Source organism: Pangasianodon hypophthalmus, chromosome 3 (genome assembly GCF_027358585.1).
Source record: "Pangasianodon hypophthalmus isolate fPanHyp1 chromosome 3, fPanHyp1.pri, whole genome shotgun sequence".
Taxonomy (NCBI): domain Eukaryota; kingdom Metazoa; phylum Chordata; class Actinopteri; order Siluriformes; family Pangasiidae; genus Pangasianodon; species Pangasianodon hypophthalmus.
The window spans coordinates 13,564,613-13,580,522 of record NC_069712.1 but is presented as its reverse complement, the minus strand read 5'-3'; the positions used below and the strand labels follow the sequence as shown (position 1 = coordinate 13,580,522).

The window sequence follows — 15,910 nt, the reverse complement described above, 5'->3', positions numbered from 1 at the left end:
ATGGACTTGTGTTTGCCCATCTGTCTGTATGCTCTGCTTCTCTGAAACGTTTGTGTACGCTGCATTTTTTTTCCACTACCTTTACATTTATTACTGATTAACAATATCTGAAAATGTTTATCTGAAACAGGTTAAAAAAAAAAAAAAAAAAAGCCTTTCTTGTGGTTGCCAAGGTGACACCGGCCTTTTTGTTCCTAGGCTACCCAAAAATCCAAAAATGTTACTTGGCACCCTTTTAAGAAATATTTTTGATTAATTTTGATGTGTTTGGAAAATGTGGGTAATGATTATACAAGACCCAGGTGGCTTGTTCACACAGTTAAACATGAAGCAGAAGATGCACTGCCTCGATATTACATTTATTTTTAGAAGTTATGAATATGTTTAGAGAAATGATTGGTGCCTCATTGTGAGTGTTTACACGGCTGAATTTTGTATGTTTGTAATAGCATGTTTCAGGTCAAGAAGTATACGATGTATGAATGTATAGATGACACTACTGTTGGTTTGGTTTTTAGTGTCCCTTAAACATCTGCTGTGCCTCAGATTAATAAAATTATTCTTGACTTGAACATTTAATTTAGATACCTGGAATTATTAAATGTACCATGGCTTTGAAATACTACAAGCATAGATGTGTAATCATTGCATTCATTATCTACTGTATGCCTCTGCCAAACATTTATATACACACATACATATACATACACACTTCTCAGGATTTTACATGGTATCTGAATGAAACTATGCAACAAAACTAGAAAGTAAACACCACAGCAATTCAAAGAAAGAAAAAAAAAAAACACACACACACAGCATAATTTCCCAAAATGTTTATAAATGTCAAGGCATTAGGTTTATATACATATTTTCAAATCAATTAACTTAGTTATTTCTAAACATTACAAAAGATGTGTCCCTTCAGAATGTGCAAAACTCTGAGTGACTCACATACCTGCCACGTTTGCAAGCCGGGTAACTTCTAACGTAGCACCTCAAAGTGTTCCTTTATCAATTAGTATTTGCAGCAAACTATCAATACTAGTTCCTTAGCAATTTATACAAATATTTTGCACATAAACCAAGAACACAGTTCTAAATGAATACACCTCACCCGCTCTTCTTTCCCTCCTGAGTGAAAACTCAGGATGTGTGATGGGTGTAGTGTTTTTGAGTAACAGCACAGCTATTTAAGACATAGCTCTGATTTTAAGAAAGGCCTCGGGTTTTTTTTTTCTTTTTAAAAGGCCACTTAAGATTTGTGCATTGTGCTAAAGGTAGGGTACCTAAATATTTCTTATCTGCTTGGCAAAGGCTTGGCTTGAAATGTACACAGATAAAAAATGGAAAATATATCCACCATTACTAAAGCAGGTATGATCAAGTGAAATATCCTCTCCTTCATTGGCTCGCTCAGACAGAAAAGTGAAAACACTGACAACAGACTGAAACTTTGGGAAGCTTCTCTCTGGTTAAAACAGGACAGAGTAAAAGAACTCATTCTGGTATGAATATGTGAACTATTCCACTCTGTAAATCTCTTATTATTAAGCACAACAATGAAAAAGGAATGTTCTTCTTCAAAGTAAAGAAATCCATGTAAGGCTTTTGCAAAAGCAAATTCCCACCCAATCTTAAACCCCTCTCCCCCCAACCACCACCGAAGCGTAACACATTGGCAATACAGAGTAATTCTGAAGTGATTGTAAAATTTGATTTGTCACATATAAGAACACATTGCTGTCATGTTTATGATGTTTTGTGACAGTTTACAGACAGCTTCAAGTTCTGACCTGGAACTTTCCAGCTTTGGTTATATATTTAACACCTTTAAATGGTTTGTATTTCTCTCCATACATGTCCAGTCGATTGACTTTCAGTCCTGTAGGCAGAGAACACAAATTATTATACATTGTGCATGCAGTACGTATTAGACCTAGACATAATATCCAGACTGTTTTTTTTCCTTCATTTGATGAAATGTCTGTGTGTTACACACACACATACACTCTGGGCCCAAGAAAAAAAAAAAAGCATGAGATGCATGAGATGGTCTGGGAAAATCCTTTACATGGTCAAATTCTGACAGTTTCTACTAAAAATAAACTACAGATTTCACTGAAATATGTTTCTCTTTTGCATGCATCTCAAACAGAAGTAAACATCTAGCTTTTTTAAACTCTGACTATAAAGTGCAGAGAGAAAATTGTATTTAAAGATTCAATTCCAGTTCCACTGAAAGACAGCCCATCTACCTCTACATTCCTAACCTAACCTCTACTAATCAAAAAATTAAAACACTACTGTCAAACTGTAAAGAATTATACATTTACAATGGAATATGAGTTATTATATGATTATCAGCATCATCCACATTTGTCTGTCTCGTCACCTGAGGGAAAATTCACTGACGCCATTTAAACACGAGGCTTATCATCATCTCTCCTCTCGCTTGATCTCTGTCTACTCTAAAATCAGTGCTCTTATCACTGATTAATTCAGTCCATTCTGCCGATTTTTTATTCTGTTCTTTTTTTTGTTAAAGCCTTTAGGTCATTTACACATTTTAAAACATTCTCCACTGTTGTCTGTACACAGTGTGTAAGTTCTGTTCTGTGTGTTGATGGTGATCTGAAGGCACGGGATTTCACAGTCACTATCTGTTTACACACTGAATTGATTAGCTAGCAGGGCTTTGGACATCTTTAAGCAGACTGATTGCTTTTACTGCTGAACTCTTTAAATAAATTTAAATTGCCTCCCTCCCCAACATGGCCTTTGCAGGCAGTCAAGGCAAGGCAAGGCTAGAAAGTAATCTTAAAACAGTTCCACATTGTTTTGGTAAAATATATTTATGTTTTCTTAAAGTAGACAGTGTAACAGTATATTACTGGCAATAAAGTAGACATGTCACATTACATTACTGGCAGAAATCAACTTTTTTTGTTGTTGTTTTTGTGATTTCTGGCTGTTTTCCGGAATTCAACCCTAGCATATGACATTTATTTCAGACCGCCACGCATATGCTCTGGGGCAAAAAACTGGGCTAAGCAAAAAGAGGGCATGAGATTTTGTATTTTTCATTTAGCAATGAATAAAAAAAGTTAGAGTAAAGCAACAAGCAAATTAAGTTAATATAGAATAGCTTTTCCTTTAGAGTTGAACAAATAATGAAGTCTTTGGGGGACGACGATGACACAAGAACATGTCAATGTTGTTTCATTCAGATAAAAAAGGAACATGCCAGATTATAACAACCATACAGCTGTTGGGACTGTTTCTGTTGCAACTGTATTCTTACCTGAGATAGCTAACTGCTGAATCTTGAACTGAATGTTCAGGCTGGGATTTTCCTCTGGTTTCGGAGCTCCTAACTGCAAGCTCAGACTTCCTTTTAAATTTGGCAGTTTTTGTTGGTTCAGTTTGCCGATGTCCCACGCCAAAATCTAGAACACAGAAAATAGTGTTTGATTAAATACAGGCAGAGGAAATCTTTCACGGGTACTACATACTGACTAATCTGGGGACAACGAGAAAACATTAACATACACGCCTATACAGTGCTCGTCTCTGTAACATGCTGTAACTGTAACGGTGTCAAATGTAATGTGAATATATTTCCAGGACACAGGTGTCGCAGCCTGGGAAAACCCTCCATATGGTCGAATTTTGACATTTTCTACTGTATGTAGGTCTGAAAGCTATGGTTTTCCTGAACTAAACTGTGTTTCTCCTATGCTAGAAATCACATTTAGCTAGTAATGCTTTAGGCATCTCTGTTTTACAAAACTGTTTGTTAACCTGTCTCCTTACACTTGATATTTGCGGGAAGTTAGCCATGGCAAGATCACTAAGCAAATAAAAACAATTGATGAAAAGTATTTGTTTTTTTTTTAAACCTCTTCTCAGAGCACATTTCTATTTGTATTATCACTTCAGTGCAGCTAAAACTGTGCTTCACCTTGGTGACTGGGTCGTAGGTGTACGTGCCCTGAGTTGCTGTGAGATTGGCACTGAGGACAACTTTCGGCATGTGTATTGTGACTCCCACACACTCAACAGTCTTCCCCATGGTCTGCTTAGGACCCACTGTGATGTCCAGCCTCCCGGAGGATCCAGTCTCAAAGAAACTGATATTCTGCCTCACGTATACCGGGATTGCTACCAAACTATGAGAGAAAAAGTCACGCATTAATTATGCCATGACGGCTGAGTTTGATTATGATCATGAGGTCTGAGATTGGTTCTTACTTTTGTGCAGTCACATGATAAGACATGAGTCGGAAGTTTCCGTCGGGGGGGATGAAGGAGAGAACTTTCTCAGACTCCCATCTCTTGAAGCGGACACATGGATGGAAGCTCACATCGTCCAGGAGTCTGGGGTTCTGCAGGGGGAAACATGTACACAAGTGGATATTCTGTTTCTCTCTCCAAAAGGACAGAGCCATCAGCCACAGGAAATAATACATGAGCAGGGGTGGACAAATGAAATTTATTAGCTAATCCACCAGGCACTCAGAAGCTCTAGTGTGCTGGTCAGTTCCCTCTGTTGGTTGCCTGGAAGCCTAATAGATTAATGTAATGTAATAACGTGTGGTGAGCTAGTGAAGTGCATTACTCCAGGCTAAGGCAAACAACAGGTTATGAATTCGCAGGAAATGGATGACTGTGTAGCCATATAATTATCCTCTCCTGATAAAGATGTGTTTGCAACCTCAACAAAAAGTCAGCACGAGTTGTGGTGTTCTGGTCTCACATCACAAGTGAAAATATTATTTGAGTCCGATGAGTGTCGTAATTTTTTCTTAATAAGTTTAACTGTGTGTACTAAGCAGGACGGTTGTATCACGGCTTTGTGCTGCACTTTATTTTTTCATCAGTGTTTCTGAAAAGTCTGTCTGCCATCCGTACAAGCTAAATAATCCACTTATTTAAAAAAAAAAAAAAAGATTCTACCATCAGCCATATTGCTCACTGGACAATGTGTGTAGTGCAGCAGGCGGTGGAAAAACATGAAAATTTTTGCAAAAGTCAATAGGAACAAGTTTCTTTGTCAAGTGGGCAACTACAAACAAACAAACAAACAAATAAATAAATAAAACCCAAGTAGCTGTGATGTGAAATCTGCTTGTCCTGGATGCCTGGGCTACTGATTTATCCACCACTGCATGGGACAGTATTAGACATTATCTAAATAGTGTAATTCTCTGTAGCTGTATTTTCACATGGTATAAAGCACGGCACTCACCATAAATGAAAGTGTAAGATCGGGCATTCCTGAGAGTTTCACACAAGCATCAATCACTCCCTGGATTTCCGCAAACACTGTTGTGCCTGAAAGAATGGACAACACAAATCAACCCTGTGCACACTTCTGATATGTGATATGTTCAAAAATGACATCTTTTTATCCTTTTAAACCTCAGGGTAATTTTCTTGAATTGCAAAATGAAACTAATTATACCGGATTTATCCAGGATGGCATCAACTTCTTCCACCACATCAAAATAGGCTTCGTTGTTAGTGTATTTTACAGCAGCCCTCCTCCAGGGGATAGTGGACAGTTGTCCAGTAGGGAGAGTGTCACCAACATTACTACTGCCTAACAGGAATACAGGTCAGATAGAGTATAAAAGATATGACAGAAACATATGAGACCCTATGTTCACCCCACTCGTGGTTCCATTTTTGCAAGTCAAACAGTAAATGGGAACTAATTGCAGGTAGGAACTAAAGTTGTGAGTGAGGAACTGAAGAAATGTCAGACCACACACACCATATGAGTGGTCTAAGGAATCATTCGCGCTTCACCGTGTCATACCTAATTTGCATAGAATGGAGAAAATCTCTTCAAATGTCACATTGTTGTTTCCACTGAAATTGCAGCTCCGTGTCACACACAGAGCAAATGAAAGATCGCCTGTTGCTTTATTGCTTGCTAGTGTGAACGTAGGAGAAGCTCGTGGAACTTGACTATGCAGCGAGTGCACTGATCTTATTTGCCACCAGAATGGGAATGTGCAGGGCTAAAGCCTGTGTTTACTCAGCTCACCGAAGTGAGAATTTTCCAACCTCTACAAATATTACTGGAGTACACTGCAGTCACACATACAATTAAGGATATTTTCAGAAAACTGCCAGTTTGATTCTGAATATATTAAAAGAAAAACTCATTTTGTTAGAAAAGACACACTTTCTTTTAAATAATGACCTTACCTGTGATGCTGTTGACCATAGAGCGCAAAATGGTGGGAGGTTTAATAAGTTCTTTCAGGATGTTGGACTCCGTTGCCAGAGGGAAGCCATTATCCAGCATTTCTTCAAGGAGCTCATACACAATTACAACATTGTCCTTAATAGTAACTTCCGAGCATTCACCGAAATAATCCTGCATAAAAGTTTAGCATGGTCAGAGTGTTTAATAAGCTGCATATAAACAGACTGTTGTACAGAATGGATCTAATATATTTTAACTGCCGATAACTGGTTTCTACCTGAAACGTCTCAGCAACACGATGAAGAAATTCAATAACAAAGAGGGGGGGTACTTCTGCCTGGATGACGGAAACGAAAAAGATTTTCTCACGGTAGATATTAATGAGGTAGTGATGAGGCGTGCAGAGCACAGGAGGCACGTTATCCGGTTCCCCTGCCTTCTCTCGAGCTTCAAAAAAGTAATCGCAGACAGAGCGGCTTATCACACTCTTCCAGTGTTTTTCCAGGAATATGTCGCCAGTGCTGTTAATCAGGAACAAGCTGTGAATCATGTTGTGCTCTGTGGGAATAAAAATAGTGAAGATTAGTTGTATTATGTAGGCAATTGCATTCGTCTGTGCTGGTGATGCTGACGAGCTGGAAGTTTGAAGAATTGCCTATTTTATAAAATAAGAGGCTAAAATACGGCTTTAATTTAACTTCACATGTGGCTCTCACACACAAAAAAAAACCCAAAACAAACAAAAAACTTCCATTTGCCACAATACTGCAAATGTAAGATATTTGCACAATTTAGAGGACTTCTTATTTTCCCAATGCACTGAAAACTGAATTTAATGTTCAATGACAGGCGGCAGGGTGGCACAGCCGGTATCATTGCTTCTGTACAGCTCATTCGAAGTTCGATCCTGAGCTCAGATTACTGTCTGTACGGTGTTTGCCGTGTCTGAGTGAGTTTCCTCTGGGTTCTCCGGTTTCCTCCTAAGAAACCCATTACGCCTGGGTGTGAATGAGCGTGATTATGCATGCTGTCCCATCCAGTGTATACTCCCTCCTCATGCCAAGTATTCCTGGGATTGGCTCCGGAGCCACCGTAACCCTGATCAGGATAAAGTGGTGAATGAAGATGAATGAATGAATGAATGAATGCTGTATGACTTTTCCAGGATTTCAGGACTGTGGGAACCCTGTTCATGTACAAGACAGATACTGGGATGTTAATAGGATGTGATTTTGTTTGAGTAATAAACTTCTGTCACACATTATTGTAAGGTGTAAAATTTAGATTAATGCACATGTCCAGGCGCCTGCAACTACAAATAATTCATTCAACTTGTAAACAAGAAAACAATGACCTAAAGTCACAAAACTGTGGGCACGACCAGCTGTCTCACCACCACAGTTTGTACTGTAAAACGCATGTAATGTTACCTATTAACATGACATTAACATTATAATACCATACATATCAGTGAAACATAACTAGCAGTATGCACTGCTCTATAACTTAATTAGCTCACTACACTGGCTCGAGCTAAAACTTGTGTTTGTTTAGTGCTATATGCTGCTTTCTTAACCGCTCCTTGCCTGACAGTTATTAATTAAAATACCTCACGTTATACTAAATAAACCCGCGTATAAACCAACGCATTGCTCAAGTACAGAAATATATTAAAATAAAATTACCTTTTCCCGAAACGCCTCGGAGAGAGTAAAGTAAGAGGAAAAGTCTTCGGTGGCAATATGGCAGTAGTTACAGCCTTCCGAGGCTTGTTTAGCGAGGTGCCTACAAAAGTGCTGTTCCCAAATGATTGTAAGACACAGAGCTAATAAAAAGCTTACATAAACACTTCTATCAAACACACACGATAGTCCATATTTAAACTTAAACATACAGTATTTACCAATTCTGTCTAGTTTCAGCAATATTATATAACATTTCTCTGGATGTTTCTGCTCCGGCAGTTATGAGGGCAGCTATATGTCAGTGAACGACTAAGGAGGTCCCATGATTGCTGAGTTCCAAACAGATTCGCCAGTTAGAAGTAGTGCACTGTGTAGAGTGTAGAAGGGTTTGTTTCGTACCCTGCTTAGTGTGACTATGTAGGGCTCATGGGAGGATTTAGGAAGCGGCTAATTTCACCGCGCTTTCTACCTCTATTTCTCGTTGAGATTTGCTCAAGCAAGGTGGTAGGGACGTGTTTTGGTTTTTTTTTTTTTGTATTTTAGTATACAGTTAGGTAAACCATGGCTACCGGAGAGCCCAAAAGCAAGAAAATGAAACTTGAGGAAAAGACGGTCAGGTGAGTTGAGTATTGAGAGTTTGCTGTGCTGTGAAGGGTTTTGGTGTAGGAAAAGCGGCATGCGGCGGCTGGGAGTCTGCAGGAAATCATGTGCGATTCAATTATCTTGCCTCCTGTCGTAAAGTCCCATTTGGTTTAGGAATGTTTTTGGGGTTCTCTTTCTGAACAGTGACATTGTAGCCCTTCGCTGCTGCTGAAGGCCAGCCTGTTCGTCTGGTATTTAGGTGCTACACTCTTCCTGCAACAGTCCTGTCGGGTTTGTGTTTGGTACACAGCTGCAGTTTTCTGTTATGCTGGTGTTACATCGAGTCGGCACGAGCTCTTATGTTTCGATTTGTACAGTTTGCAGTAAAACTAAGCAGTATATTCATAGATATAAGCTTGCTGGGCACGATGTGTGTGAAGTCCAGAGTACAGATCAAGCTCCACAGTTCAGAAGCTCAGTTCAGGTTGTGTTACATGTGCTAGTGTGTTGTGTTGCGCACTGATTCTGCGTATAAGCAGGTGTGGACCTAGTCCAAGGTTCAGGGTTTGATTGTCCTCTGTGTAACACTATGGAGGGGCAGTGTCACTGTGTCCTGAGACTTGGCTAGCTGTGAGGACTGACATACTTACAGGCCAACAAACCAGCCCTCACACAGAGCTGTAAACTTTATTTCAGTCACAACACGAACACATGGCTGCTAGTAGTACCGCTTTACGACTGTATATCCATTCGAGATCTGAGGCATATTCACAGTGTCTAGAAAGTAAACCTACACAACAAATTACTAAAAGAATTACACAAAAACTTGTAGGTAAAAACACTGAACGCTCAATCAGGACAGAACAAACTTCCTCACTGTATAGACCAGCATGCAAAAGCGGCACGAGGACCGTGAGAGAGAGCGTGTCGCTGAAACGGATATTACCATAACCCCGCCCCCTTTTCCCCACTCAGCCAAACCGCTGCAGAGTCGTGAGTAGTTATTTGCATAACCCCGCCCCCTTCTTCCTCAGCCAGTCAGCTGTGTTTCAAAAGAACGCACTTTTCACTGGAGTGAAAAAAAAACACCATAGCTCCGCCCCTTCCTGTCTTAGCCAATCAGCTGCAAAAGCCCTTGTCTTGGCTGAGTTTATTGATAGACTGCACACGTTGCTAGTAAAGGTGGTGTATAGAGTGAAAACTCCATCATTATTAAATCTGCAACATGGCCAGGTAAGTGTGCCTTCTCACATTAAAAGTCATTTGTGCTGCGATGACAGAAACTCGCAGTCTGTGACCTTTTCAATGCATGATGTTTTAAGTATCTACTGCTATGATTTGTAATTTTTTTTATTAGCTTTTCAGAGGGGGTTGGCCAGAGTTGTTTCTTTATATTATTTCCATGTTTATTTAGATTCAGTTTATTTATTTCAACTGATTTATTAGCCTTACTAGTTTTTGTCTAAGTGTCTCTGTAAAGTGTAAATCTGTAAAACATCTTAAGTCATACACACGTGTCATATCACGCAGTGCTGTGTTTAAGAAACATAAACTATGTTGAACATCTTTTGTGACCCTTTCTACTCCAAGATCTCCCACAGATACATCTGTGTTAATCAGAAACTTTCCCAGGAAGGCTGCACTTTTAGTTTCAGCCACTTCATTTAATCTCAGAGTCTTGTTAGACATTAAGTGAGAATGTGACAGTTTAAACATGTCTTGGTGTTTCATGATGTTCCTTTTTGATCTCTGAAATATTTAATCATAAGCGAGTTGTATAGACGTTAATTTTTAAGAGACAGAGTTTGCATGCTGTTGCTTTACTTATTGATTTTCTCCAGGCTGAAAGTCTGCATTTTTGTGCTGCTTTGTGTGTCCAGGGGACTCCAGCACACTTTCACAATCCGGGTGAATGAAAGAGTAGTCTTTGACCTACTGTTTCCAATGATTTTCCACTAGCAGTTTGAAATCACCAGATGATTTCATAACCGTTCTACATCAGGCATTTGCCTGCCATATGGGTGACATTTTAAGAAACGCACTCATTCTTTAAAGTAGCACGGACTGAAAAAGTAATAACAAAATCCTAATTATACAATGTGAAATTTGGCTCAGTTTCTGTTATCTCTTATCTAGCCTGGACGTATGCAACCGAACGGAGTGTTAGTACATTTCTTTGCAGGCTTGGAGCTTGCTGAAAACTCAGTGGCAAAATGTTTTTCTGCTTGTGTAGCTGTGTGTAGTTTCATGCCTGACTGAATGTTCCATCTGTGTCCACTGCACATTTCTGCCTGGGAGAAGTCCCAAAAGATATCATTTTGAGGGCAAATACTCAGAACTGCTATTTACTGGATAAATGTTCCTTGGCCAGATATTTAAGTAGGTTAAATAAAGTCATGGGGGTGGAGTAAATAACTGAATATCTTTACAATCCTATGTGATCATGTGATCATGCATTGTTTATAAGCCTCATTAAAGTCATGTGTTTTGTGTCATTACAGTCAAAATGCTCTTTTTGGCATGGGAAATCCCCTACTGGACATGTGTGCTGTGGTGGACAAGGATTTTCTTGACAAGTAAGTCACATGTTACTTTGAGGTAAAGCTTTTCAGTGACCGGATGGCACATCCTCTCCTTCTGCTGTGAAATCTGCAAATTTACACTTAGGTGTCTCAGGAAAATACTTTTCCAACATTTAAAAAAAAAAAAAAAAAAGAAAAATTACTAGCCTAATCTCTAAAACATCTAAAAGCCATTCAGAGCATGAAGCTGTTTTATTGTCAGTGAGTGTCAGGTATCGTGACTTGAGCAAATTCCCAAACCAGAAAGAGTCAGTTTTTCACTGACTCATCTGTGTATCACTGTACGCCAACCATCTTTTTTTAATTTCAGTCTTAAAAGGGTACTGAATCTAATTTTCTTGCCTCGAATGGACTGTTTTTTTAAGGAGGTGGCATGTGTAGGCACCCTGTGGGCAAGATGAATCCTCCTGTACTGACACGTACGCCTGTTCACACGCCTGCCATTCCAGTGCTAGTCATAAAAACAATGCTCACTGTTCACTCACCGCATTACATAACCTTTAAAACACACTGGAAGTGCTGGTTTCTAAGATTAGCTTTAGGACTAGGGAGGATGCAATACAAATGTGTTTCATTGAAGTCTTATATAAACAGAAATTTTCTACCACAGCCACCCAAAACAAATGTTTAGGCACATGAGATATATATAATGTGTGTGTGTGTGTGTGTGTGTGTGTGTGTGTGTGTGTGTATGTATATATATATATATATATATATATATATATATATATATATATATATATATATATATATATATATATATATATATATATATATATATATAATGTGTGTGTATATGTAGCAAGCTTTGTTTATGTAGCCTCATTTGTCAATCTTTTAATGAATTTGTGTGTAAATGTTTTCCTAGGCCAAACCCAATTAAGAAATCCTGCCAGATTTACAAAAGCTTCATTTACTCCAGTTTTCTTCATACTCGCATGTGTATATTGATAAATGCCAGTCACCTGTAAATTACCAAGCCCATTCCCAGCGCATCCGATTTATGTTTCGTGATGCCCACAAAACTCCATAAAAGGCAATGTTGCAGAAAACTGAATACAATAAAATGATGACTAAACGGCACTAAATCTTACAGCGCAGCCATTGCAACATGCCAGCTTCCATAGAGGCCTCCTTTTATAGGGTGCCGTTACTTTTCATCTAACTGAAAGACCAGTATTTTCTAAATGTATGGATTTGTTTTGAATTGCTTTCTGTGAGATCATAAATATGTAATTGATGAGTTTCACAAATTATATATATAAAATTGCAGTAGCTCATGCCAGTTATACAATTTGAAGCTGGTTAGGTGACGTTCAAGTTAGACACTCGTTTATTTATCTTATTTAATGTAAATTTAAACAAACCTAGGAGCTCTAGGATATAACCGTTTTTCCGAGCTAACTGGATTTTCATGAATACTGTATTTTTTTCTTGTATAAATGTTCCTGGGAGTACTAATAAATTAGTTTATATCCTGCTTGTTTAATTAGACCCAATAATATAAATAATATAATTGTTTTTCCAGCCGTCTGCTTTGTCCATTAAATGCTTCCCCTTTTCTGGATTAGGAACTATGTTAAGAATCACTGATATGTTTCACTATATAATTTAATAAAATCATTTAGAAAGGTATAGTGAAGCCCACAGGAAGTCTATTATAAAATTTGAAATGGACCTTAATGTAATGCTAGTCCTCATGTTCTTTTTATTGTTGTTAGCATTTGGCAATTACAACTGAAAAACAAGAAACCTGAACTAAATTAAATGAAAATCAATAGTGCAAAGTTGAGACTATTGATTAGTAAGCAGTTTAAAGAGTCAGAGGCCAGTTACACGAACACAAGTTGCATGCAATTAGATAACTAAACTGACTACATGAACCTGCAAGCTATGAACAAATCCTTAATTTCTAAAGTATTAATAAAGTAATAAAGTTATAAAGTATTTCTAATTCTTCTTTGAATAATATTTTCTGATTTTTGAGCCATGAGCTAGCTCTTTAGCAGCACCAGCTTGTGTTCGGTCTCTCATTGTGCGCCTGAGGAAGTTTATTGTGTTAGTATTTTGTGTCCAGGGAAGTGGAGCCGCTTGAGCAGTCTGTCCACGTGACTGTAATGCTTCTGCTGAACTGACAGAATCAGCATGTAGGCTTTTAATCCTTTAAAAATGTGAATAGGCATTCCTGCCTTAAAACATATCTTAATTTTAATGGAGAAAAGAGTGTGGAGCAGAGCGATAAAGTTCTTCTGTTCTGTGCTTTTGGAGTAAACTAGTTTACACTAAACATAAATGATGAATTTAGAAGAGTGTGCTCTGTAAGAGTCCTGTATGTACATCGTGTAATGCATTGTACTGCCTGATATTTAGCACCATGTCATGATTGGTTAATATTGTTCCCATGTAAACACCGAACAGCCTGAGGTTGAAACTTCATGTCACAACCAGTTTTAACCTACAATCGAATTCTGAAATCCTGCTCCTGTCATTGACTGGACTTTATCTCTGCAGTAGATATTCAGCCCTTACTGTCTTTCTGACTGCAGAAACATCAGTCATTGTCAGAGTTTTGGATATATTGCATCTATAACATGTCTTCTCTTAAACTGTAGTAATAAAATTGTCAAAACTCCAAAGAAACACGATGTATCCACTGTTTTGTTCCTTAATGACCAGAGTATTAATTGAAAGTGAGAAGCTTTGAACATGGCTTAAGCTCTGCATAATCACATCATCTCATCTATCCTTGAAAATCCTGTTTGTTGATATATGATGTGTGTGATTTGTCATCAGTACACATGTTGATTTCATTTATAAACCACACTTGAATGTAATCACATTAAACCATGTTGTATTTATTTATTTATATAATAAATATTATTTTAAAAATAATGATGAAGTTACACATGATATGATTAATTATAATTTGTATTATATTATTTTATAATATTTAAAATAAAAATAATTTGTTTCTTTATATATAAATTTCTAGATTTTTCTAGATTTATTCATAGCCTTAATTAGAAAGGTATTACTGAGCAATTTCGCAAAATGTGGGATTTATGCAAGATTTTGTAGTGAAAAAATGGAATTATATATATACATATATATATACACACACACACACGTACCTTTTCATTTAAAATATATATATATATATAATTTTTTTTTTTAAATAAAAAGGCATGGCTTTTTTGGCTTTTTCTTTTTTCTTTTCTTTTTTTGTGATATTTCCCCGATTTTCTCCATATTAAGTCAAATTCCCACCCATCCAGTAGCTCTCCAACCAGGAAGGGCGAAGGCTTGAAGCCAGCTGACCGCATCTTTTCCAGCTGTTGCTCATGCAGCACTGGGGGGTGTCGTAACACACTCAGAGGAAAGCACTATCCATCCCCTTCTGCCTGCATGATTCACGCCCGTGATTCACTAGTGTCGCTGTGATCCCTCTCTGAGAGCACAGTCAGTTTCGCTCTCTTGGGCTCCCGGCCATGGATAGCTTTAGCGTCATCAGTATTCAGTATTCAAACTCGAGATCTCTGGATGATAAGGTGAATGCTTTTCTGTCCACTCGGGAGCACCGCATAGCATTGTCTTGACTAAACTATTTAAAAAAAAAAAAAAAAAGAAAAAAAAAAAAAAAAAAAAACTTTTCTTTAAGACACCTCTTTGGCCTGGCCTGCCCTACTTCTGGTTGGAGTTCTCATCGGTTGAGTTCGCTCGCTGCTGCTGGAGGTGGCCCCATATGGACGGCCTGAAGAACCGTTTGGTTTGCTGGGGATGGTGCCACCTGGGGGCTGTGGAGATATATACACATATGGGGAGCTGTACTGTAATGGCTTGATGGTGGATAGATTTTAACCAACCGGACTTCTTGCCAAAACTGTGATGAAATTTACTGGTTGCACTATTGCACTATTTGTCCATATAGTACACAATAATAGAAGGGATTTATTTATAATCGCACTATCCATTGCACCCAGATGAGAATGGGTTCCCTTTTGAGCCTGGTTCCTCTCAAGGTTTCTTCCTCATATTGTCTCAGGGAGTTTTTCTTTGCCACCGTCACCTCTGGCTTGCTCATTAGGGATAAATTTACAATATATTTTTTTTTAATCCATTTATTTCCGTAAAGCTGCTTTGTGACAATGTCCATTGTTAAAAGCGCTATACAAATAGAATTTAATTGAATTGATTTTGGAGAATAGTTTATTAATGTGTAGCATGGAATGAAAATCTTTAATAATGATCATTTTTGAGTAACTTTAATGATAATCTTGTTCTGCTTACGTCTTAACAGGGAAGCATTAGGTGCAGTACTCATGTTTTGGAGACATCGTGAGAACCTTGCATAAGAGTCAGCATGAGCCCAAGATTAGCTCAGATCTGTGTTTCTTTTTCACACACACATGCGCGCACACACACACACTCTTACTGTGATCCACATGCAGATAATACTGATCACACTGTTCATGTAACCAATTATTTTAAGTTTTTTTTCCTCTGCTTTTTCCCATCATGTGAGCTGATGTACTTTTGTTGTAATTTATGAAAGGGTATTTTATCCTCTGTTCTGGTCAGCCCAGGCAGCACGTGCACTCGTTCTTCACTTTAGCTGATGACATGTCGTTTTCTTTTCTTAGAATAAGCTCTATCTAATATTTTTAATACTTTAGAAGTGTACTGATCTTCAGTCATACACCAATTAAGTATGAAGATTTATACGTCTTTAATTAGACGAAGCCTCATTTGCATAAATACGTGTTCAGCTGGTGAAGATTGATTGTGATTTAAAAAAAATATAATAAAAAATTGCCCTGTTCACTTGGAGTGTCTAGCCTTAAATA

The 15,910-nt window shown here is 38.0% G+C and overlaps 2 protein-coding genes across 3 annotated transcripts in view; one reads left to right on the top strand and one right to left on the bottom strand.

The window, feature by feature from the left end:
* Positions 1–818: 818 nt before the first annotated feature.
* Positions 819–8,119, bottom strand: ap3m1 (adaptor related protein complex 3 subunit mu 1). Its single transcript, XM_026944816.3, has 9 exons — positions 7,903–8,119; positions 6,495–6,775; positions 6,217–6,388; positions 5,465–5,602; positions 5,249–5,334; positions 4,252–4,385; positions 3,962–4,169; positions 3,302–3,446; positions 819–1,882 (listed from the first exon to the last, which is right to left on the bottom strand). Exons 2-9 carry the CDS (start codon positions 6,765–6,767, stop codon positions 1,782–1,784), a joined length of 1,257 nt encoding a protein of 418 aa, XP_026800617.1. The 5' UTR covers positions 6,768–6,775; positions 7,903–8,119; the 3' UTR covers positions 819–1,781.
* Positions 8,120–8,279: 160 nt separating this feature from the next.
* adka (adenosine kinase a) overlaps positions 8,280–15,910 on the top strand; it is a 131,778-nt gene continuing 124,147 nt past the window's right edge. Inside the window, exons 1-2 of one of the 2 annotated variants that reach the window (XM_034302727.2) lie at positions 8,280–8,519; positions 10,986–11,060. In XM_034302727.2, coding sequence (XP_034158618.1) covers positions 8,464–8,519; positions 10,986–11,060 — 131 coding nt within the window. In that variant the 5' untranslated portion in view covers positions 8,280–8,463. Of the gene's footprint in view, positions 8,520–9,576; positions 9,718–10,985; positions 11,061–15,910 lie in introns of those variants that run through there. The other variant, XM_034302728.2, reaches the window with a different exon arrangement.

Bases quoted from the DNA above. Each gene is read 5' to 3' on its own strand.
- ap3m1 (XM_026944816.3), bottom strand. From the start codon at position 6,767: ATGATTCACAGCTTGTTCCTGATTAACAGCACTGGCGACATATTCCTG. The intron at 5,335-5,464 runs GTATAATTAGTT...CCATTCTTTCAG, and splicing joins TGCCATCCTGGATAAATCCG to GCACAACAGTGTTTGCGGAA. The intron at 4,386-5,248 runs GTGAGTGCCGTG...TTCCCCCTGCAG, and splicing joins ATCTTACACTTTCATTTATG to AACCCCAGACTCCTGGACGA.